The sequence below is a fragment of the Ursus maritimus genome, unplaced genomic scaffold (assembly GCF_017311325.1).
Source record: "Ursus maritimus isolate PB19 unplaced genomic scaffold, ASM1731132v1 scaffold_30, whole genome shotgun sequence".
Taxonomy (NCBI): Eukaryota; Metazoa; Chordata; class Mammalia; order Carnivora; family Ursidae; genus Ursus; species Ursus maritimus.
Window position 1 is genome coordinate 6,193,097 of NW_024425564.1, and position 24,415 is coordinate 6,217,511.

At 43.7% G+C, this 24,415-nt stretch overlaps 2 protein-coding genes across 2 annotated transcripts; both read right to left on the reverse strand.

Annotated features, from left to right (window-relative positions):
- Window positions 1-12,640: 12,640 nt before the first annotated feature.
- Window positions 12,641-18,765, reverse strand: LOC121106031 (butyrophilin subfamily 1 member A1-like). Its single transcript, XM_040644615.1, has 4 exons — window positions 18,691-18,765; window positions 18,232-18,600; window positions 13,634-13,798; window positions 12,641-13,368 (listed from the first exon to the last, which is right to left on the reverse strand). The coding sequence occupies exons 1-4, from the start codon at window positions 18,763-18,765 to the stop codon at window positions 12,691-12,693; spliced, it is 1,287 nt and encodes a 428-aa protein (XP_040500549.1). The 3' UTR covers window positions 12,641-12,690.
- LOC103682329 (butyrophilin-like protein 1) lies at window positions 18,315-24,042 on the reverse strand. Its single transcript, XM_040644616.1, has 4 exons — window positions 23,939-24,042; window positions 21,464-21,840; window positions 19,273-19,554; window positions 18,315-19,158 (listed from the first exon to the last, which is right to left on the reverse strand). Exons 1-4 carry the CDS (start codon window positions 24,040-24,042, stop codon window positions 18,899-18,901), a joined length of 1,023 nt encoding a protein of 340 aa, XP_040500550.1. The 3' UTR covers window positions 18,315-18,898.
- Between the last annotated feature and the right edge of the window lie 373 nt (window positions 24,043-24,415).

A 24,415-nucleotide genomic window follows, 5' to 3' on the forward strand; every position in this document is an offset into this window, starting at 1 on the left:
ACACTAAGATACCACCTTATGCCAGTTAGAATGGCAAAAATTGACAAGGCAAGAAACAACAATTGTTGGAGAGGATGTGGAGAAAGGGGATCCCTCTTACATTGTTGGTGGGAATGCAAGTTGGTACAGCCACTCTGGAAAACAGTGTGGAGGTCCCTTAAAAAGTTAAAAATTGAGCTGCCCTATGACCCAGCCATGGTACTACTGGGTATTTACCCCAAAGATACAGACGTAGTGAAGAGAAGGGCCATATGCACCCCAATGTTCATAGCAGCATTGTCCACAATAGCTAAATCATGGAAGGAACCGAGATGCCCTTCAACAGATGACTGGATTAAGAAGGTGTGGTCCATATATACAATGGAATATTACTCAGCTATCAGAAAGAACGAGTTCTCGACATTTGCTGCAACATGGACGGCACTGGAGGAGATAATGCTAAGTGAAATAAGTCAAGTAGAGAAAGACAATTATATGATTTCTCTCATCATCCTATAAGAACTAGGATAATCGGTAGGGGAAGAAAGGGATAAAGAATGGGGGGGGTAATCAGAAGGGGGAATGAAGCATGAGAGACTATGGACTATGAGAACCAAACTGAGGGCTTCAGAGGGGAGGGGGAGGGGGGATTGGGATAGACTGGTAATGGGTAGTAAGGAGGGCATGTATTGCATGGTGCACTGGGTGTTATACGCAACTAATGAATCATCGAACTTTACATCAGAAATCAGGGATGTACTGTATGATGACTAACATAATATAATAAAAAAACATTAAAAAAAAAGACTGGTATCCAACATCTACAAAGAACTTCTCAAACTCAATACACAAGAAACAAATAATCAAATCAAAAAATGGGCAGAAGATATGAACAGACACTTTTCCAATGAAGACATACAAATGGCTAACAGACACATGAAAAAATGTTCAACATCACTAGCCATTAGGGAAATTCAAATCAAAACCACATTGAGATACCACCTTACACTAGTTGGAATGGCAAAAATTGACAAGACAAGAAACAACAAATGTTGGAGAGGATGTGGAGAAAAGGGATCCCTCTTACACTGTTGGTGAGAATGCAAGTTGTTACAGCCACTTTGGAAAACAGTGTGGAGGTCCCTTAAAAAGTTAAAAATTGAGCTACCCTATGATCCAGCCATTGCACTACTGAGTATCTACCCCAAAGATACAGATGTAGTGAAGAGATGGGCCATATGCACCCCAATGTTCATAGCAGCATTGTCCACAATAGTCAAACTGTGGAAGGAGCTGAGATGCCCTTCAACAGACGAATGGATAAAGATGTGGTTCATATATACAATGGACTATTAGCCATCAGAAAGGACGATTACCCAACATTTGCAGCAACATGGACAGGACTGGTGGAGATTATGCTAAGTGAAATAAGTCAAGCAGAGAAAGACAATTATCATATGGTTTCACTCATTTATGGAACATAAGAAATAGCATGGAGATCGGTAGGAGACGGAAGGGAAGAATGAAGGGGGGTAAACAGAAGGGGGAAAGAACCACAAGAGACTATGGACTCTGGGAAACAAACTGAGGGCTTTAGACGGGAGGGGGGTGGGGGATTGGGATAGGCTGGTGATGGGTATTAAGGAGGGCACATATTGCATGGAACACTGCGTGTTATACGCAAACGATGAATCATGGAGCACTACATCCAAACTAAGGGTGTACTGTATGGTGACTAACATAACTTAATAAATTTTAAAAAATTTTTAAAAATTTACGATTGTTTTTTCCAGCACTTTGAAAAATGCCATTGGTATTTTGATTGGGATGGCGTTGGAAGTATAGATTTCTGTGGGTAGCATAGACATTATAACAGTGTTTATTCTTCAAATCATGAGCATGGACTGTTTTTCTATCTCTTTTTTGTCTTCCTCAATTTCCCTCATAAGTGTTCTGTAGTCTAGAGTATAGATACTTTGCCTCTTGGTTAGGTTCATTCCACGATATCTTATGGTTTTTGGAGCCATTGTAAATGGAATTGATTCCCTAATTTCTCTTTCTACAGTTACCTTGTTAGTGTATAGGAAAGCAACTGATTTCTGAGCATTGATTTTATATTCTGCCACAATACTGAATTTCTGTATGAGTTCGAGTAACTTGCGGGGGAGTCTTTTGGGTTTTCCACATAAAGTATCATGTCAATTGCAAAAAGAAAGAGTTTGACTTCTTCTTTGCCAATTTGAATGCCTTTTTTTCTTTTTGTCTAATTGCTGTTGCTAGGACTTCCAGTACTATGTGTAACAATAGTGGTGAGAGTGGGCATCCTTATTGTGTTCCTGATCTTAAGGGAAGGGCTCTCAGCTTTTCCCCATTCAGAATGATACTCGCTGTGGACTTTTCATAGTTGGTTTTTATGAAATTGAGGAATGTTCCCTCTATCCCTTCACTCTGAAGGGTTTTAATCAGGAAATGATGCTGTATTTTTTCAAATGCTTTTTCTGCATCAATTGAGAGGACTATGCAGATCTTGTCTCTTCTGTTATTACTGTGTTCTATCACACTGACTAACCTGCAAATGTTGAACCACCTTGCATCCCAGGGATAAATCCTACCTGGTCATGATGGGGGAGGGGGGGTAAACAGAAGGGGGGAATGAACCACAAGAGACTATGGACTCTGGGAAACAAACTGAAGGCTTCAGAGGGGAGGGGGTACGGGATTGGGATAGGTCAGTGATGGGTATTAAGGAGGGCACATATTGCATGGAGCACTGGGAGTTATACGCAAATAATGAATCATGGAACACTACATCCAAAACTAAGGATGTACTGTATGGTGACTAACGTAACATAATCAATTTCTTCCTGTTTCAGTCTTGGTAGTTTATAGGTTTCCAAGACGGCATCCATTTCTCCCAGGTTGTTTAATTTATTGGCATAAAGGTGTTGATAAAAGTTTGTAATGATCCTTCCTACTTCCTTGGTGTTGGTTGTGATCTCTCCCCTTTCATTCATACCTTTATTAATTTGGGTCCTTTCTCTATTCTTTTGAATAAGTCTGGCCAGTGGCTTATCGATCTTATTTATTCTTTCAAAGAACCAGCTTCTAATTTTGTTGATCTGCTCTACTGTGCTCTTGGTTACCAATTCATTGATCTCTGCTCTAATCTTGATCACCTGCCTTCTCTTGCATGGGTTAGGCCTGTTTTTCTGTTCCAGCTCCAGCTTCTTGAGGTGAGAATATAAAAAATTCATTTTAGATTTTTCTATTCTTTTGAATGAGGCTTGGATGGCTATGTATATTCCACTTAGGACTGTCTTTGCAGTATCCCACAGGTTTTAGACCGATGTGTTTTCATTCTCATTGTTCTCTAAAAATTGCTTAATCTCCTTTTTAATTCCCTGGTTTACCTAATCATTCTTGAGCAGGATGGTTCTTAGTTTCCAAGTGTTTGAGTTTCTTCCAAATTTTTCCTTGTGATTGAGTTCCAGTTTCAAAGCATTGTGGTCTGAGGGTCCTGGTACTTCCCCACAACCTCACCTCATCAGAATCACAAGAAGGAGAAATCCCCCCAAACAAAGAAAAGATACAGAGTCTGTGGCCTCTGCCACATAACTAATGGATATGGCTATAACCAAATTGTCAGAAATGGAGTTCAGTGACACAATGGTCAACATGATGTGTAGGCTTAACGAAAATATTAACGAGAATATAGAATCTCTAAGGGTGGAAATGAGAGCAAATCTGGCAGAAATTAAAAATGCTATGAATCAGATGCAGTCTAAACTAGATGCTCTGATGGCCAGGGTAAATGAGGCAGAAGGACGAATTAGTGAATTGGAAGATGGGATGGTAGAAAAGAAGGAAAAAATGGAAATTTAGCTCAAAAAAATCCAATCTCAAGAATGTAGATTACAGGAGATTACTGACTAAATGAAACGTTCCAATGTCAGAATCATCAGCATTCCCGAGGGGGTGGAGAAAGAGAGAGGTCTAGAAGAGATATTTGAACAAATTGTAGCTGAGAACTTCCCTAATCTGGCAAAGGAAACAAGCATTCATGTCCAAGAGGCAGAGACGACCCCTCCCAAGGTCAATGACCACAGACCTACACGACATCACATCATAGTGTCATTCGCAAATATTAGATCCAAGGATACAATCTTGAAAGCAGCCAGGGGAAGAGAATCCTCACGTACAGAGGGAGGAACATTAGAATAATGTCAGACCTGTCTATAGAAACCTGGCAAGCCAGGAAAGGTTGGGAAGGTATATTCAGAGCTCTAACTGAGAAAAACATGCATCCAAGGATTCTTTATCCAGCAAGGCTATTATTCAGAATTGATGGAGAGATAAGGACCTTCCAAGACCAGCAGAAACTGAAAGAATATGTGACCACCAAGCCAGCCCTACAAGAAATATTAAGGGGGCTTCTATAAAAGTAAAAAGACCCCAAGAGTGATACAGAACAGAAATCTGCAATCTATAGAAACAAATACTTCACAGGCAACATGACATCATTAAAATCATATCTCTCAATAATCACTCTCAATGTGAATGGCTTAAATGCTCCCATAATGCCACAGGGTTGCAGCTTGGATAAAAAGACAGGACCCACCCATATGCTATCTACAAGAGACTCATTCTGAACCTAAAGATACATCCAGACTGAAAGTGAAGGGATGGAGAACCATTTTTCCTGCCAATGGACCTCAAAAGAAAGCTGGGGTAGCAATTCTCATAGCAGACAGATTAGATTTTAAACTAAGACTGTAGTTAGTGATACAGAAGGACACTATATTATTCTTAAAGGATGTATCCAACAACTGGATATGACAATTATAAAAATCTATGCCCCCAACAGGGGAGCAGCAAGATACACAAGCCAACTCTTAACCAGAATAAAGGTACATATAGAAAATAATATGTTATTAGTAGGGGACCTCAAGACTCCACTCTCAGCAATAGACAGATCACCTAAGCAGAAAATCAACAAAGAAACAAGAGCTTTGAATGACATACTGGACCAGATGGACCTCATAGATATATACAGAACACTACACCCCAGAACAACTGAATACTCATTCTTTTCGAATGCATATGGAACTTTCTCCAGAATAGACCATATACTGTGTCACAAAACAGGCCTCAACCGATACCAAAAGACTGAGATTATTCCCTGCATATTCTCAGTTCTTCTTTGATTTCTTGGTTGGCCCAAACATTCTTAAGCAGGATGGTCCTTAGTTTCCAAGTGTTTGAATTTCTTCCAAATTTTTTCTTGTTATAGAGTTCCAATTTCAAACCACTGTGGTCTGAGAATATGCAGGGAATAATCTCAATCTTTTAGTATCAGTTGGGTCCTGATTTGTGACCTTGTATGTGGTCTATTCTGGAGAAAGTTCCATGTGCATTCTAGAACAATGAGTATTCTGTTGTTTTAGGGTGGAATGTTCTGAATATATCTATGAGGTCCATCTGGTTCAGTGTGTCATTCAAAGCTCTTGTTTCTTTGTTGATTTTCTGCTTAGATGATCTGTGTATTGCTGAGAGTGGAGTGTTGAGATCTCCTACTTTTAATGTATTATTATCAATACGTCTCTTTATTTTGGTTAACAGCTGGCTTATGTAGTTGGCTGCTCCCCTGTTGGGGGCATAGATATTTATAATTGTCATATCCACTTGTTGGATATACCCTTTAAGAATAATATAGTGTCCTTCTGTATCTCTAACTACAGTCTTTAGCTTAAAATCTAATTTGTCTGCTATGAGAATTGCTACCCCAGCTTTCTTTTGAGGTCCATTGGCATGAAAAATCACTCTCCATCCCTTCACTTACAGTTTGTATGTATCTTTAGGTTCAAAGTGAGTCTCTTGTAGACAGCATATGGATGGGTCCTGTCTTTTTATCCAATCTTCAACCCTGTGCCATTTCATGGAAGCACTTATGTCATTCATGTTGAGAGTGATTATTGATAAATATGATTTTATTGTCATCATGTTGTCTGTAAAGTCCTTGTTTTTATAGATTGTCTCTGTAAATTTGTATTCTATATAACTCTTGGGGTCTTTCCCCTTTTACAGAACCCCCCCTTAATATTTCTTGCAGGGCTCTCCTGGTGATCACGTCTTCTTTCAGTTTCTTCTGGTCTTAGAAGCTCCTTGTCCCTCCGTCCATTCTGAATGACAGCCTTGTTGGATAGAGTATCCTTGGCTGCATGTTCTTCTCATTTAGTACTCTAAATATGTTTTGCCAATCCTTTCTGGCTGGCCAGGTCTTTGTGGACAGTTCTGACATTATTCTGATGTTCCTCCCTCTGTACACAAGAAATCTCTTACCCCTCACTGCTTTCAAGATTGTTTTCTTGGATCTATGATTTGCGAATTGTACTGTTGAATGACATGGTATTGGTCTGTTCTCCTTGATCTTGGGAGGGGTCCTCTCTGCCTCTTGGCATGAATGCTTGTTTCCCTCCCCAGATTAGGGAAGTTCTCAGCTATGATTTGCTCAAATTAATCTTCTAGACCTCTCTCTCCACCCCCTCAGGGATCCCAGTAATCTGATATTGGAATGTTTCATTAAGTCATTAATCTCTCTCAGTTTGATTTTAATCTGTTTTTCCCATGTTGCCTTGGTTTCCTTCTTTTCTATCATCTTATCTTCTAGTTCACTAATTTGTTCTTCTGCTTCATTTACCCTGGGAGTCAGAGTATCCAGTTTAGACTGCATTTCATTCATAGCATCTTTAGTCAGCCTGATTAGATCTCATTTCTGCCCTTAAGATTCTATATTGTAATTACTATTTTTCTTAAGCCTAGATATCACCTTAATTATTATAACTCTGAAATCTATTTTTGACATCTTGGTTATATCCATAACCAATAGTTCTATGGCAGAGGCCACAGTCTCTGAATCTTTCCTTTGTTGGGGGTTCCTCCTCTTAGTTATTTTGTTGAGGGGTGGTTGAGGGATGTACAGAGTCCAAATTATTGACCAGGACCCAAGCAAGATGCACCTGTTTCATAGGCACCTTAAGGTTGTGGGCCTTTTCTTCTTCCAGCCTATCTTCTGGGGGAGGGGCGTGACACGCTGTTACTCAGGCAAACTGTTTGGGCAGAGTTTCCCTGCCACCTTTGGGGGGGGGGGAACTCAGTGAACAGGTTTTATGGGGCTTTTGTTTTCTGGCAGCTTTCCCTTGCAGATTTCCACATCTCTTCCAAGAGTCAGAGCAGAAGTGACCATATCCAATCCTCTGTCTCAGAACAGAGGGATCGCAGTCTCCTCTTCACTGAGATAGGCCACACTGCCTCTGTTTCTGTCTGTGCTGCTAAAAACCACAGCATCCTGGGTTGTGCACCCCACATCAGCACCCCCAACCCTCGCTCCCAGGGCCAGGCATGTCTCTTCCCTATGTGCTTCTAAAACTGCAAGCTGCCCCCTGTTTGCATGGGTGCCCCTGTAGCTCCAGGATTGAGTCTGGAGGGTTGCCCTAAAGTCCTCTCCCCACTGCTAATGGTCTATAAGTCTGTGCCCACTCCCCAGAGGGGGAGGCTTTTGCCTTGCTGGCCCAAGAGCACAGAGGCTCCTTCCCCCTTCCATTTATATTCTAATACCTGCCCGCAGATTCACAGCTCCCCGCTTCATACCTCAAGATGTTCTGCTTGTAGAGATCCATACCACCAGAGATGTTCTGCTTGTAGAGATCCATATATATCTTCTGACATCTCAGGCTGATTTCCTGGGTGTTCAGAATGGTCTGGTAGATATCCAGCTCAATTCAGGGGACCCATTGAAAAAGAGTCCCCTACTCCTCTGCCATATTTTCTCCTCCTGATCTGCTATATTTCCAATGCTTTCTAATGAATTCTTCATGTCATTTACTGAGTTCTTCAGAGCCAGAATTCCTGATGGTTTTTTAATTTAAGTCTCTTTGGTAAAGTACTCCTTCTATCCATTAATTTTATTTCTGAATTCACTGAATTGCCTGATTTTCTTGTATTTTGTTGAATTCTGTCATGACAGCTATTTTGAATTCTCTATTACTTAGACCATAATTTTCTGTATATTTAGGTTTGGTTGCTGGAGAATTATCATTTTCTTTATGCAAAACCATGTCACCATGATTTTTCACTCTCTTTAATGAGATTTTCCTCTGTCAGATCATTTGAAGTAGTAAACACTTTTTGCATGTAGGTAAAGATATGTTAACTTTAACAGTTCACAGGTGGGCAACTAGAGGCCCTTCTTTTGTATTATAGCAGGTAGCAGAACAGCACAAGTTTTTGGTTTCTCTTGCCAGAGCTGTTTTGGTGGCTATTTAAGACCAGGCTTAAAAAAAAAAAAGTGGGAAGCTGACAACCAAGTACAGGCACAATGTACTAATCCTTTGGCTTTGGGTGTGCCCTGCAGTACAGGAAGGGAAATCCTCAAGTTCAGGAGTCCCAATGGAGCTGGGTATTCTCTTGCTGAATTCCCACAGCAGACAGGGCATAAAATGTTTCATCTCGTCTGCCTCCTTCCATTGACTCTTCCTTGCCCACACCACCCCCACCCTGTCACAGATGCTTTGCCTCAGAGGACCTGCTCTGCAGGTTAACAGCTCTGGGGTCCTCCAAATGGAACCCACAGGGCCATGTAGCTCTTCACTCAACCCTTTCCACCCCCAACCCTCTCTGTCAGAGAGGTCACAGATGTTGCCACCACTATAGAAGCCAGGGTAACAGGCCCCACCACTGCTACATGGGCTCTGGTCTCCAGGAGGCCCAATCCATACACCTTCAGATATAAACATGGGTGGATCATTTTAGCATCTTGATATGCTTTGGTGATGCACCTATGTTGGGTTTTGGATGTCCTACAAATTGTAAATAAAAGGGGAGAGACAAATGGAAGGACTCATGCTGCCATGATACTGACCTCAATCCTCACAGGAGTGATGATTTTAATTATTCTTTCAGAAATTACATGGACAGTTTCTCCACTTATTTCAAAAGATTCCTCTTGTGTGTTTGGATAATTCATATCACATCCATACCTTTCTTTCCTCTCCATTTCAAAGGAAATATGCCCATAGCCCATCCAAAAGTAATCCAGTGTCATAAGGCCACAAGGTATACAGAAGGGGGAGAAAACATGTCAGATAATATGTTAACATATAGAGTACTTAAAATATATACAAAAGTTCCAAAGATTACATGTATGACTTTATCATTGGAGTGAGTATTTTTAAGTTTGAAGATTCCTCCACTACCCTTTCCCACATACTGTGAGCAGTGCAGTGCCTTCCTCCAAAATATAGTTCAGTGTAGATGTTCTTATCATTCAGTGTCCAGTCAGGAGACAGAAATCACATCAGTCATTTTGACAGGGAAAATTTGATATAAAGAATTATTAACTAGTAAAAGGTGTTTAACTATGAGAGAGGTAAAAGAAAACTCTAAAGAAACAGGAGATACAGGAAGCAGACACTACCTTAGGACTGACGTAGAGTACCCAAAGAAGGAAGACATTTGGAAGAGGTAATACAGAGATTCTGTTTATTGGAGATGGTAAGACTGGGGTCTCCAGGAAAGAAAAGTTTTCCATCAAGCCACAGGTCAAGTCTGTTTGGCAGGAAAACTCCTACTAGTGAATGGCAAGATTCCTCAGGAAACAGTCCTCTACAACAGAGCCTGCTGCAATGCCATATTCATTCACCCAAAGGTGAGAGAAGCTAGGTCTTCTCCAGGCCACTGGCAGTAGTATCATAGCATTGAGAGAAAAAGCACCAGAACAAGAAGAGATTTTTCCTCTGCTATTTCTTGCTGTATCATTCTGATACACAGACTGACAAAGGCTAACATTGTTCCAAATCGCAAGAAAGAAACTATCCTGGGATCCTGCTCCAAGATCAGTAAGTAGGTTAAATACAGGGTAGATATGAACCCAAAGGCAATAAACTGATAATGCGCAGAGACCACAACTTTAGTTACTCAGCTTCCATATACACCAATTTACCCACACTGGAGGTTTCATTTAACAACACACCTCCATATTTTCACTCATCTACAAAGCTACACTTACATGTGAAGAAGTTCTCACTCTTTCCCCAAAATGAAACACAGAGGCAGTCCCAGTCATTGAGTCAAGAATTGTTATATTGTTCATTCCTCAAGTTTAGTCACAATCCCCTTGACTATTCTGTTATCTAGAGACTATATTTTCTTAACTTAAATTCTATTTAGTTGACATATAGTTCAAATTGGTTTCAGGAGTAGAGTTCAGTGGTTTATCATTATGTATAATGCCCAGTACTCATCACAACAAGTGCCCTCCTTAATAACCATCACCAATCTATCCCATCCCCTACCCACCTCCCTCCATCAACCCTTCCATTGTTCTATGTAGTTAAGAGTCTCTCATGGGGGGTGCCTGGTTGACTCAGTCAGTTAATTTACAGCCTTTAGCTCAGGTCATGATCTGGGGTCCTGGGATTGAGCCCCAAGTCATCAGGCTTCCTGCTCATCAGGGAGTCTGCTTCTCCCACTCCCACTGCCCCCCACCCCCACTCACACTCACACGCTCTCTCTCTCAAATAAATAGATAAAATCTTTAACAACAACAACAAAAAAGAGTCTGTCATGGTTTGTTTCCCTCTCTCTTTTACCCCTCCCAAATTTTCATCTGTTTTGTTTCTTAAATTCCACAATTCCTCATATGTGGAATTAAGGAATTCCATATGGAATTTGCCTTTCTCTGACTGCCTTCTTTTGATTAGCATAATACACTCCAGCTCCATCCATGTCATTGCAAAAGGCAGGATTTGATGACTGAATAGTATTCCATTGTATATATATATATATATATATATATACCACATCTTCTTTATTATCTAACACTCATTGGGCATTTGGGCTCTTTCCATAATTTGATTAACGTGGACATTGCTGCTATGAACATTGGGGTTCATGTACTCCATTAAATGTGTATTTCTCTATGCTTTGGGTAAATACTGAGTAGTGCAATTGCTAGATCATGTGGTAGATCTATTTTCAGCTTTTTTAGAACTACCATACTTTTCTCCAGAGTGGCTGCACCAGTTTTCATTCCCACCAACAGCACAAGAGGATTCCCCTTCCTGCACATCCTAGCCAGCACCTATTGTCTCCTGTGCAATTGATTTTAGCCATTCTGACTGTGTGAAGTGGTATCTCATTGTGGTTTTGTGATTTTGATTTGTATTTCCCTTTTTATGTGTCTGTTAGCCATCTGGATGTGTTTTTGGAAAAATGTCTGTTCATGTCTTCTATTCATTCCTTAACAGGATTATTTGGTTTGTGGTTGTTGAGCTTAATATGTTCCTCATAGATTTTGGGTAAAACCCTTTAACAAGAATATCATTTGCAAATAGCTTCTCCCATTCTGTACCCTGCTTTTTAGTTTTGTTGATTGTTTCCTTCACCCTATCTGGGTGAAGTCTCAATAGTTCATTTTTGCTTTTGTTCCCCTTGTCTTGGAGATGTGTCTAGTACCAAGTAGCTATGGCCAAGGTCAAAGACATTGCTCCCTGTGTTCTCCTCTAGAATTTTGAAGGTTTCCTATAGAGGCTCTATTTTAAACATAACCATCAACACCTTGAATAAAATCAAAAGGGTAAGAAGAAGAGAGAGGAAGAAAACAGATCATAAATACAAATAAATACATCTATATGACAAGAAAGAAAAATATGCAAAGCTACCACAGTCCTTTTTTTCTTATTGGTCACAGGCAGGAACTGATATCTGTGACTTCTTTCTTCTACTTCTGATTCTGTGTCTTCTCATCTCTCCCAGAAGCACAGCAGGTCTGACTTCTCTACCTGTGGAGTGAATACACCTTCATGCCTGAAGGTCTGAGTCCTAAATAGTCTGGTGTCTTTTAGGTTGCTGTGGTTGATACTTTTGTCATTAGACTTGGAATTACTGAGAGGCAGTACATAGATCCTGGAACCGTGTTCATGATCAATGCTTTCTTCAATTCACCTGGCATCTGAAAACTCTCTTCACCATTCACATCTTTGTTCTAGTGGCAGTTCTGTTCTTTCCAACTGGTGTTGACACAAAAGGGGAACCCAGATCCTCATCCTTAATTCCTTGATGTAACACAGCACTACTTTTTCAAAGTAACAGAAATTTATAAAGATATGATAAGTGTGTTTCATCTCCTGCAGAATAAGAAGTTTATACAATGGAATATTAGACTCATCTCTTCTTAAAGTCCATCAGCCATCCATTTCTCCAGAAATTTTTGGATGACCAATGTCCCTGGTCAGAGTGTAGATTTCCCAAAACAGCTGATGACCCACCTGTAGCCTCTGGGTTCATCTGCACAACTCAAGCTAGATAAAACAAACACCATATAATTCTGCAGAGTCATTCAGCCCTCATCTCCTTTCATACCCAAACAATATAAAGACTTCATGAAATAATTTCTCTGACCAAAAGAAACATGACTTCCAATAGTAAAATTCAGCCTGTTCTAAATCAGCACAAACAACAGTCAACCCTTAACTTCTCTTACCTGAGCACAAGGCATGAACTGACTATTCTCATAACCACACCCCAAGAAGTCTGCATCCAAAGCAGGAGGGCAAGATACCATGTCATCCAGGGTTAACACCAGAGGCTTTTGCCCCAGGGACTCTGCAGTTCCAGTAAGAGCCACCATGAGGAGTCTGGGACAGTGGTGGGGTTCTATGGGGACATAGCTTCAGGGCTGCAGGGGAGTAATGGAGATTCGGCCCCCGGGAGAGCACCATCAACATCAGAGACTGACTTGAGCCCTACCCCTGAGAGGCTTACAGGCTCCTCCAATGAAGAAGGAGGATTGTTAAGGGGCACAAGGATCTCTGCAGGCCCACCCATCACAGAGCAGATGGTCAAGGACACATCTCCTGACCTCAACATGAAGTATGGAAACAAAGTTCCAGAGGAGGAAGCTAGAGGGAAGGAGAACATGTGGGAATCATCAGTCATGTTGTAGAAGGAGACATCCCCTTCCTTGAGGTCCAGGAAAACCCCCACCCTGTGGGGAACTTGTCTACAGGATAGTAGAATCCGAAAGATAGAACAGGCATAATAATTTTCCAAATATCTTCCCACAGCCCAGATCCCCTTTTCTGGGCTCTCTAAGTGCAAGGATTTCCTGTCCACATCTCCCCTACAGACCCCTAGAGACCATTCACTTTTGTCTCCATTCCTGATCTCCACCACCCAGTAACAACGCCCTGATGTGATGCTCTCCCGACCTAGGATGCTAAAGAGTATTGTTGGGTCCTCAGCTGTATCCTTCAAGGTCACACTAGTCTTTTCATCAGACACAGCAAGGCTGGGATGTGCAGACTTTGGATCCAGAGTGACAGACACTGCAGAGAGAATTACCAATCATTTGAGGTCTCCCCCTACCCCATAAGAAGGCACACATCACCCCCCAGACACCTAGATGCATGTGGGCAGGGCTAAGCCTCCTGAGATAAGAGTCTTGTGACTCATGTACACACCCCTCCAACCAGGAGAAGTAACCAAAAGACTGATCTGGGGGTTAGACATGTCACAGGGCACTTGAGAACCAGACTGGACTCCATCACTGAAGGGTATCTCTTTAGCATCTGATATCATCCACACCCACCAATCCCACCTTTGTGACTTTCACTGCCCCATCTGACCCCACCACAATTGACGGGGCCAACATCTGTATCATCACAGCAAGCTGAGGAGATGTCAGCAGCCATGAGGGCAGCAGTAGAATCATCAGAAAGAACTCAAAGTAACTCACAGGGCTGGAATTTCTCCTTCCGCCAATCTACAAGAGAACCACATGTTTCATGTTAAGGCTTTGAGAAGTCTGAACACATTGGTGTCTATGCCTAGTCTTCTGAAATACACTGATGCAGGAGTTACAGGGAAATATCTTTTGGAAATGTTCAGCTGATGCATTTCTCTCTCTCTCTCTCTCTCTCTCTCTCTCTTTCACACACACACATACACACACACAGCCATCATGCTACAGCCTTCCCATGAAAGCCAAGCCAAAAAGCTTAATACCAGGGCACCTGGGTGGCTCAGTCGTTAAGCGTCTGCCTTTGGCTCAGGGCGTGATCCCGGAGTTCTGGGATCGAGCCCCACGTCAGGCTCTTCCGCTGGGAGCCTGCTTCTTCCTCTCCCACTCCCCCTGCTTGTGTTCCCTCTCTCACTGGCTGTCTCTATCTCTGTCAAATAAATAAATAAAATCTTTTAAAAAAAAAAAAGCTTAACACCACTGAGAGGCTGGATAACAACCTGAAAAAAGAATCTATGCCTGATTTCACTTTTATTTATTATTTATTTTTTAATAATAATTTTTATTATGTTATGTTAGTCACCACACAGTATATCCTTAGTTTTTGATGTAGTGTTCCATGATTCATTATTTGCATATAACACCCAGGGCACCGTGCAGTATGTGCCCTCCTTAATACCCATCACTGACCTATCCAATTTCACTTTTAAATTATACTTTCTCAATCCCCAGACACATATCCATCATGAAAACAAGGTTTTCTTGAAAAGAATGGGGGAGATCAAAATACAAATATGCAAGGCATACTTTAAAATACACGCACTTCAGTGGCTCCTGTGTGGCTCAGTCATTTAAGCATTTGGTTCCTGATTTTGGCTTAGGTCATAATCTCATGTGGTTGGATCCAGCACCCCCATCAGGATCCACACTGGGCATAGATTCTACTTGAGATTCTCTCTCTCCCTCTGCCCCTCCACCCACTCCAACATGCTCTTTAAATAAATAAAAATAAATAAATAAATAAATAAATAAATTAAATAAATAAATAATAAATAAATAAATAAATAAATATAAAATACCTTTGTAAAATTTAAAAAATCAAAACACATGCACATAAATTCAGCAGAGAAGAGGGAAATGCTAAAGAATGACTATTTGATCATCATTTTTTCAAACAAATCCCAAGAATCACTGAGGCTCTCTAAGGAGCCTCACACATCTGGACCCTTGGCCTCCATCACCTCTGACTTCCCCTTCTCTGCTCTCACAGTCTATCCCTGATCATAAACAGAAATGAATCATTGAACACTAAAAATAATAATAATAATAATAAAAAGAAAAAAGAAACAGCCAAACAGTAAAAGCACATATTATACAGGTTGAAGTGGCTCAGATTTTTAACCCATCCCAGTGCTAAAGGATCCTCTGGATAGCTTTTCATTGCTTTAGGATCCCCCAGACCACACTCCTGTCCCAATGCCGCTAGAAGATCAAGATGATCTCATTATCAGAGGCAAACTTAGTTCGATGATTATTTCCAAACAGCCTAAAACAAATATAAGTCTTCTCAGAAATCTCTCAGACAGGTGTCAGGGGTTTATTACTTTTCATACACACAAATAACTTGCACACCCTCTGTGTGCATCCCATTCAAACCACCACGGCTGTGATTTGTGTTCTCTATTCTGTCAGTCTTAGCCATCCAAAATCTCTCTAAAGGAATCTGAGGCTCTCTACTTTTCTTCTCATCTCCTCCTCTTCTCCCAACAAATTTTTTTCTTTCCTGATTTGAACCTCACTTTTCCCTGGTAAAGAATTTTAACTCCCCTACATTTCTCCTTTTGAAATCTTCACACATTGCCTCTAATAAACCTGACCAAGTTCAAGCCCATCAGGTAAGTGCAATATTTTTCTAAAAGAAAGGATAATAGTTGTGAACAATTATTAGTAATCTTTTTTTTAAAAAATACATACACAAGAGACTATGGACTCTGGGAAACAAACAGGGTTTCAGAGGGGAAGGGGTTGGGGGATTGGGATAGGCCAGTGATGTGTATTAAGGAGGGCACGTATTGCATGGAGCATTGGGTGTTATACGCAAACAATGAATCATGGAACACTACATCAAAAACTAATGATGATTAACATATGGTGATTAACATATAACATAATAAAAAATTAAAAATTAAAAATAAATAGGGGCACCTTGGTGGCACAGCGGTTAAGCGTCTGCCTTCGGCTCAGGGCGTGATCCCGGCGTTATGGGATCGAGCCCCACGTCAGGCTCCTCCGCTATGAGCCTGCTTCTTCCTCTCCCACTCCCCCTGCTTGTGTTCCCTCTCTCACTGCCTGTCTCTCTCTCTGTCAAATAAATAAATAAATTCTTAAAAAAAAATTAAAAATAAATAAAAAGTAAAAAATACATACATATCATATATCATAATGTCATTTAATATATAATACATATTAAATAATATAATATGATTATATATATGTTATTGCTCTAGTTACACAAACATATATAAAAGATATTGTATATAATTGCTAGGTGGCTCACAGACCCCACCTCCAGGAATCCATAAATATCCTGGTGGCCCTGGATCTCAGGTTCAGAACACCTGCTCTAAAGTAGCAACTAAGGAGTCTTAAAGTAGCAACTAAGGAGTCTTAAAGGAAGAAGCCCAATTTGGACAGGGAGTCAGAGCATGAGGGGAAAAAAAATGAAAACCAGCATGCCAGAAGTATAGCAAGAAATGGGAAAATTTAACCAGAGCCAAAAAAAAAAAAAAGTAGGAATTTCAGGGTAAAATGTACTCAGAACCAACAATCCACTTAGGAAGACCTGAGTCCTACACAGGCAAGCTTGATTTCTGAAATCCTCTACAAACAACCATTTCTGATTTATAGCATCACTACCTTGTTCAAGACTCTCCTTATAAATGACCTCTCCGTTGTCAACGACCAATTAAAAGTATGAATTGAACGAAGTGTGTTCAGAGGGTGTTGGTAACCCTAACAGTGACCTGCTGTAGAGGATGGGTCAGAATGGAGGCAGATCTGTGTTCCCAAGGACAGTCCTTGCAGTCTTCAGAAGAAGACAGAAGTGACAAGGGGAGCATGGACACCAACCCCATCCTGGTGTGGGGTCTGTGACATAGAAGGGGGCAGCTGAGGCTGGGGAGGTAAGATAACAGGAAACTGAGTCACTTACCTGCATATAGCTGTGCCTTCCTCCAGACTGAAAGGGAACACACCCTGGTGAGACCTCAGTCAGAACAAGCCTGCTCAGCATTGATCTACTGGCCCTTGCCTGTCCTCTGGGCTACAGGTGACAGTAGCTGCAGAGTAGGGAAAGGCTGGAGAGGAGAAGACCTCCTGCCATGGCTGACAGCAGAGTGTTGTGGGAAATTACCTGGACCACAGGTCAGAAAGTCTGCATTGCAGACTGAGTTCCACCCCTGTCTGCTGCTGCTGTGTCACCTTTGCCAAGCCAAGTAGCTGTCCCAGGCCTCAAAAAAAACTCAAAAATTCTTATTCTCTCTGTGGTCAATTTTGCTACAATTTGTCAAAAATTATACAATGTGAGGCATCAGGGTAGCTCAGTCAATTAAGCTTCCAACTCTTGATAATGGCTCATATCATGATCTCAGTGTCATGAGACAAGCTCCGTATCGGGTTCTGCACTGTGAAGCCTGCTTAAAGCAGGATTCTCTCTCTCCTTCTCACCCTATGCCCCCCATCATCTCCCCAACTGGCTGGCTCACACACACTCTCTCTCTCTCTCCCTCTCAATCTCTCTTAAAAAGAGCGTAAAATAAAATAAAATAATCTATATAAGAAAATTATACATTGTATGAAAAGATTATAGGGATAAAATATACATTATTTCATAACTGTAAAAAACCATTACTACATCCAGTGAATTTGAACACAGAGGTATTTGAGAAATAACCCAAAAGGAGAGGTGAATTCAGGCAGAGATGTGAGATGAACTCTAGGGTTAAAAGTGGCCAATCCTGGGGTGTCTAGGTGGCGCAGTCGTTAAGCGTCTGCCTTTGGCTCCGGGCGTGATCCCAGAAAGCTGGGATCAAGCCCCACATTAGGCTTCTCCGCTAGGAGCCTGCTTCTTCCTCTCCCACTCCCCCTGCTTGTGTTTCCTCTCTCACTGGCTGTCTCTCTCTGTCAAATAAATAAATAAAATCTTTAAATAAATAAATAAATAAATAAATAAATAAATAAATAAATAGTGGCCAATCCTTCTCAGATAACACAATTGCTATTTGGGGGCATTGACAGCTCATTCCACCACATTCTCACACATAGTCTGTCCAGTCCTCTATCCGTCACTTTGTGATCACAACTTCCAGGAACTAGAGAAAACACACTCTCCCTGATTAGTATTATGTAGCTGATGTTACATTCCTAACCTTAATGACCCTATTATTTTATATAGTTACTTTACTGAAATCACAGAGCAGCTGGCTTTTGGATTCCAGGTTCTGACTGAGAACTAGTTGCACTGAAGGCTGAAAACCTAGCAATATGGGGGGAAGGTCAGCATTGGAATAAACCCAAGATGCATGACAGGCTCCAGGGACCACCATCACCCCCAGGTACCCAAGCATTGGCTGAGAAACAGTGGCCCAGATTAGGGAAAGCTCATGGAACAGGGTTCTGCCTCCCACCAGCTTCCACTTCTGCCCCAGGAAAGGGTCCTCAGTTCCTGACTGAAACAAGGAGAGGAGATACCTTGACTTAGGTGGAACAAGAGACCCAAGAACATCTGGACAGTCACTCACCAGCCAGGTAAACAGATTTCCTCCAGGCTGAAAGGCAACACAGGAAACAGGTGAGCTAAGAACCAGAATCTCCTACAAAGGGGACACAGAAAGTTCTGGAGGAAAAGCAGAACTTACCAAGATCTTCTTGGAGTTCATCTGAAAGAGAGTGAAAAATAAACATGAAGTCCCATCCCTAAGAATAGCAAACATTGCACCTGGCAAACCCACAAATGCACATCTCAGTATCCTAGAAGTTATAGGTCCAGATCCATCAAGACTCCACAGCTCCAGCTGTCCTCTCTGGACCTCCTCAGCCACCCTTTCCAGGGCAAGGGCCCTCTGTCTACTTTTCCTCTGCACCAGCTGCCACACTCACAGGCCTTGGCCACTGTCCTGCCTTACCTCTGGTCTTCAGTGCCTGCACCTTTGCCTGCTGGTCCTCCTCCTTTTCCCTATGGAGTTTCTTCCATTCCTGCACCTCCCGGCACTTTGCAGTATGTTCTCTCTTGGTATAGTAGGCAGTCCCAAGGAGTAAGAGCATCAGCAAGGTCAGGATCACCATGAAAGCTGACATCCAGGGAGAAGTTCGGGGAAAGAAGTCCTCTGTGTCCGGCCAAACACACAGTCAGGGGAATGGCCCAGGACAGCCCACCCAGCACACCCAGGGACTCCCAGCCCCTCCCTATGGCCCTACTGGGAGAGGGAAACAGCACCGACCTGGGATGATAATGGCCATCGCCTTCTCCTGGCTCAGGATTGGGTTGAGGAGCGAGCAGGTCACATTCCCTGAAGAGCTGTCCCTCACAACTAGAGTGGCCTCCACACTGAACAGCCCTTCAGGATCTTGGGCATGGGTCTCAGAAAATGTCAAGAACTTTTCCCCACTGAGAGCTTTCCACCGCACCTCGGGCTTCGGAAACCACCCCGAGGCCATGCACACCACTCGGACCCCATCCTCCTCTGGCCCTTGGATGTGCACTTGAGGGACAGAGCCCACACCTGCAAGAGAGAAGCTGGAGAGCACAGGAAGACTACCCAGAGACCACAATGCAAGCACAGCCTGACCATGCACAACTCCAAGGGCAGCATTGCTTTCTGGAGGCCCCACTGGGGAGTGAACACTGCAGGGAGCAAAGCAGGGGTCCTGCCACAGAAAACAGAGAGAAGGAGCATGGGGACCTGCGGCAGGCACAGAGGGCAGGACCCTTCTCCCCAACCATGAGGGTGGGTAGTCCACTGCCCAGAGTGACAGAAGGAGGAATTTGATCTCAGACTTCATCATTCTCTGCTCTTCTCACCTCACACACTCTCCAGGGCATCTGCTTGCACACCCACTGCCACTTGGTACATCACTTCCACCTTCAACAACCCTACCTACCTCCTGAGCTCCCTCCCCAGTATTCACATCCCTGGGGTTAGCTCTGCCGGGATTCCTCACAGATGCTTCAAACTCAAACCCTGAACTGGTTCATACTGGGCCCCATCCGTGATAGTCTGATGATGAAAATATCCCAATCCTTCAGCCTTCCCTATATCCAGCTGGCCTTCTGCCACATATATTTAGGGCCTTCACACTCTGCTTCTGGGCTCCATGCCGTGACTTGACTGGGCCACTGAGAGTTCAGGGAATGTGACTCTAGCAGAGGTTGGAAGCTGCTTGTGCCATTGCCTTGCCCTCTGCCATGGGAGGGACATGCTCAGACTAGCACTGCCTTTCCAGCTGAAACTGCCCTAGACCAGTCAACAGCCAGCTAAACAACACTATGTGAGCAAACCCAGCCAAGGTCCACTGTCAAGACAAATAAAAATTAAGGGTAAGAGGCTTAATTGTCCCTGTTGAAAATAGGGAAGAGAGGCCTAACTTTTTTTTCAGCATTTATTTGAGGAAACTTGTGACTGTGGGTGCTTTCTCCCCTCATTGAAACGTATGTAAGTCCCCAAATCTGCTGACTCACTTGATTCTAATTTCCAAACCTCTCTGAAGCCAGATGTCTCTCACCCACTGCCCCTACATGAAGTCAGACAGACAACGTTCCACTGTGTTACTATATCCATGCCTCCAGTCTTACTCTCCTCTCATCCATCCTGCCTCATGCTATCAAAGAAAACCCCCCAACCTTAGACTGTTCTGTTTAAAATTTCCTCACCTCTACATCTAAAACTCATTATGCAGCACAAAGCCTTCTATACTCTGACATCTGCCTCCAACCCCAACAAAACTCCTGTCCATTACTCCCCACTTCCCTCACCTACGCCCATCAGCATGCCAGCCCCAGGACTATTTGGATAACTGTTCATAACCACAATCAGCATTCCCTCCTTGCCCCATATAATCCAGACCGCAAACCAGAAAAGCCCTTTGGGAGAGTCTGGTGATCCCGAGTACCTGTTCAAGTGTGTGTTCCTCATGAGCTTTCCTGATCAATCTCTTCTCTGTGCAACTGAATCAGGAACACCTCTTCATTCTAAGATTACCCGCTTGCTACCACCCACTTGTCTCACCAACCACGTGGCCTCCCTGTGTGTCCCAAAACATCACCCACACTCCTACCTCAGCTCTTTCACATGGGTGTTTCTCTGATTGGAACTCTCAACCCCAGATATCCATTTGGTAAAGTCCTACTAATCACCATCTAACATCCTCCTCTATAACCCTTCCGTTTACATTTTTATTGCTTTTAGAAAATAAAGTCTGCAGAACAGGGAACTTTGTTTGGTTCAGTGATGACTCCAGGTGCCCAGAAGGGGGGTTGACACTTTATAGGGATTTTATATAGTCACTCTGAATTAATGAATAAGTGAAGACCCTCCTTTCCTTCATCTGTAAAATGAGGGGCTGATTTTCTTGGCCTCAAGTTTGTTTCCAACTCCAATGCTACAGAACCCTAAATATAGATCGACAACCCACCTGCTACCTTCAGTTCCAAACTGGCAGATTCATAGAAGCTTCCCTTTCTGAAGAAGCAGGTATACATCCCGTTGTCAAAAGCCTGGACATTGTGGATGCGCACAGCAGCCTCCCCCCAGGTGAGGAATTCCTTCACCAGTGAGGTCCGCCCTGTGTACTGGGCCAACTGCTCCTCTCTCTGCTCCTGCTGGTTTTGATAGATGAACACTGCTTCTGAGAACTTGGAGCGGAACCACCGCAGCTCCATGTTCTCCACATTCATGGCTGGGGACACACTACACGGTAGTGTGACGTCCCCACGCAGCACTGCCACAATGGGGTCCGAGGGGCCAATCACCATGAACTCCTCTGTGAACACAGACATAGCAGTGAGAAAGCTGGAGAGATGCAGGATGGGGAAGGGAACACACTGTCAGGTGGAGGCCCAGGTAGGTGGGGATAAGCGTCAGATGAGAGGCCCTGATCTGAGGTACTTAGCTGTGATCACTCTGAATCAGGGCAAGTTTGCTTTTAACAAATTTGAGACACAGCAATGTTGTCACAGAGACTCCCTCAGCAGCCTGTGCTCCTGGCTCCAGGCTCTTCCATGAAGGACTCTAACTCAGTGGTTCTAACCTTCCACAGGCATCACAAACACCAGGAAGGCCTGTGAAACACAGACTGCTGGGCTCCACCCCCAGAGCTCCTGGTTCAGTTGGTCTGGGTTGGGTCCAGGAATGTGCCTTTCTAAAGAGGTAGCAGGGATTCTGTTACTAATAGTACAGGGACCACATTCTGAGATCCACAGCTCCAACCTGCCTCCTCTTAGGACAGGACTGAAAAATGACCCAAAGCCCCTGTGGCCTAGGTGGAACCTCTCTGTTCCTTCGGCCACACTTACGAACTTACCCACACATGCTCCTAAGTTAAATATTTGTCCCCATATTTTAGTACTCTGCTGAATTACATGTGCACTATATCTAGAGTCCACAGTTATTTCTGTTAAAACCTGCCCCCTCTCACAAGACCCAAATCACTACTTCTGACAACGGAAGGTTCACTTCACTGCCACCACCCCTCATAGGCTTCGGTCGTCTGAGAACTGATGGACATGTTGCTATAGGACACTTCTGCAGAAAGACCCCTGCTGGACCTCAGAAGAGTGACTTCTCACCTCCTGTGCTACTCAACTTTGGCTGAGTCACTATATGTCTCACCTGCAGGATGACAGTGACTAGGCTCCCTGTGACTATGCCATCTCCAGCCCATATATGTGACTCTTCAACCTGTAAACAATACCATGTCCCTCCTCTGCTCAAAACCCAGCAGTGGCTCCACAGTTCCCCACATGGCCCACAGGCTCTATAGGGATGAGCCCCCCACTGCTCTCTGACCACCAACACTTGCTTTCCTCCCTCTCCCTCACTCAGCTCCAGGCAACACTTACCTCCTTGCTCCTTGAACACACAGGCACACTGCCAGTTTTGCCCTGGCTGTTCCACATGACAGAAACCCTCAATCCAGGGGCATCCTCACACGATGACACACCACCTCCACCAAGTTCATTTGCATCTCACTGCCTACCCTGGCCACCTTATGGAGCACTGCTGCCTGCCCTCCTGCACATCTCACTTCCACACCCTGCTCTACTTCCTTGTCCCATGCTCTGCACTCCTCTAACAGACGTAGATTGTATGGGGTTGTGGTATTTAGTATTCGCTGTCTCCTGCCAGAAGGAGCTCTGTGAAGACAGATACTCTGACATTTTGTACATAGAGTAGCACCTAACACACACTGGACACCCTGTCAGTATGTGGGTGTAGTGAATTAATCACAGAATAAGTGGTTAGATACCAATAGAGTCAGGAAACAAGAAATGAGGGGAAATTCATTTTCACACTTTTCATAGTGAAATTCACAATATTAATTTATAAGACATGAAGTCCTCATTAGACAACGGTCGTGGTCCCCTGCCCTTATTTTACAGTTCTGGGATTCTTCATAAATCTTTAATTACAACTAGCACTTGGGGGATCACCAGAATCTCTCTAGAGCCAGGGTCTCCACCAGTAGCCATCCATCCTGATGGAGACACCAGCAGAGTTCCTGGGGGCTCACATCCACCCCACAGAGACACAGGAAGGGGGAGGGGACACACTCACCTGCAGACCCCCCAGCAGGCAGCTGGAGGAGGAGAAGCAGGGAGTGGAGAAGGGAGAGCAAAGAGCCCCTGCAGCAATCCTCCATTTTCTCAGAGCTGGGGAGACACAGGGCAGGAGGCAGGTGAACACCTACAGAGAGGAGGCAGGGCCAGCCCACAGCTCTGGGCCCCAGAGCAGACAGCAGGGCTCAGGGCTGGCCACAGTCCCCAGCAGGAGCACAGCCTTTCCTACTGCTCATTAGGCTGATGGGGGGGCGGGGCACAACCCTGATGCCAAGAAAGCCCTCCCAGCCCTTTGGAAACTTTCCCAACCTGCTCTGTGCACAGGACCAGACCCTTCCCGCCTCAGCTCAGGGACCTCGTCCATGTCTGCATGAGTCACAGGCCACACGCCCAGGGACACCGGGCCCAGACTCAGGTCCCTCCCCAGGAAGGACATGCCAGCTCCCTTGTGCTGTTCCTCTGCTCCCCCAGAATTATGACCAGGGAATCACTGAGCAGCATGAGAGTCAGACTGTGTTCTCCCCAAGGACCCCGTGCCTCCCAGCACATGCACCCTGTCCTGGAGTCCTTTGTTGAGTTCACCTGAATTTCAGGCCCCTCCCCCCCCCCAGCACTTGGCTGCTCAGGACCAAGGACCTTGCTTTCCACACACTCTGTGCCCAATTATCCATGATGGCTTGATAATCCCCATCTTCTCTGTCTTTGAGGAGTTCTTCCTCAGGATAAAGGATTCCAGGAGAGCAGGGGCAGCAGAGAGGATAAAATGAGCTCTGGGCAGAAAGAAGGGCTTCGAACCACTTATATATGGG

Bases quoted from the DNA above. Each gene is read 5' to 3' on its own strand.
- LOC121106031 (XM_040644615.1), bottom strand. From the start codon at position 18,765: ATGTTTGCTATTCTTAGGGATGGGACTTCATGTTTATTTTTCACTCTC. The intron at 13,799-18,231 runs GTAACTATATAA...GTTCTCTTGTAG, and splicing joins TGCTCTGTGATTTCAGTAAA to ATTGGCGGAAGGAGAAATTC. The intron at 13,369-13,633 runs GTGGGATTGGTG...TTGGTAATTCTC, and splicing joins GGGCAGTGAAAGTCACAAAG to TCTGCAGTGTCTGTCACTCT.
- LOC103682329 (XM_040644616.1), bottom strand. From the start codon at position 24,042: ATGTCCTTCCTGGGGAGGGACCTGAGTCTGGGCCCGGTGTCCCTGGGC. The intron at 21,841-23,938 runs GTCTGGTCCTGT...GCATCTCTCCAG, and splicing joins CCTGAGCTGAGGCGGGAAGG to CTTTCTCACTGCTATGTCTG. The intron at 19,159-19,272 runs GTCGGTGCTGTT...GGCCGGACACAG, and splicing joins GATGGCCATTATCATCCCAG to AGGACTTCTTTCCCCGAACT.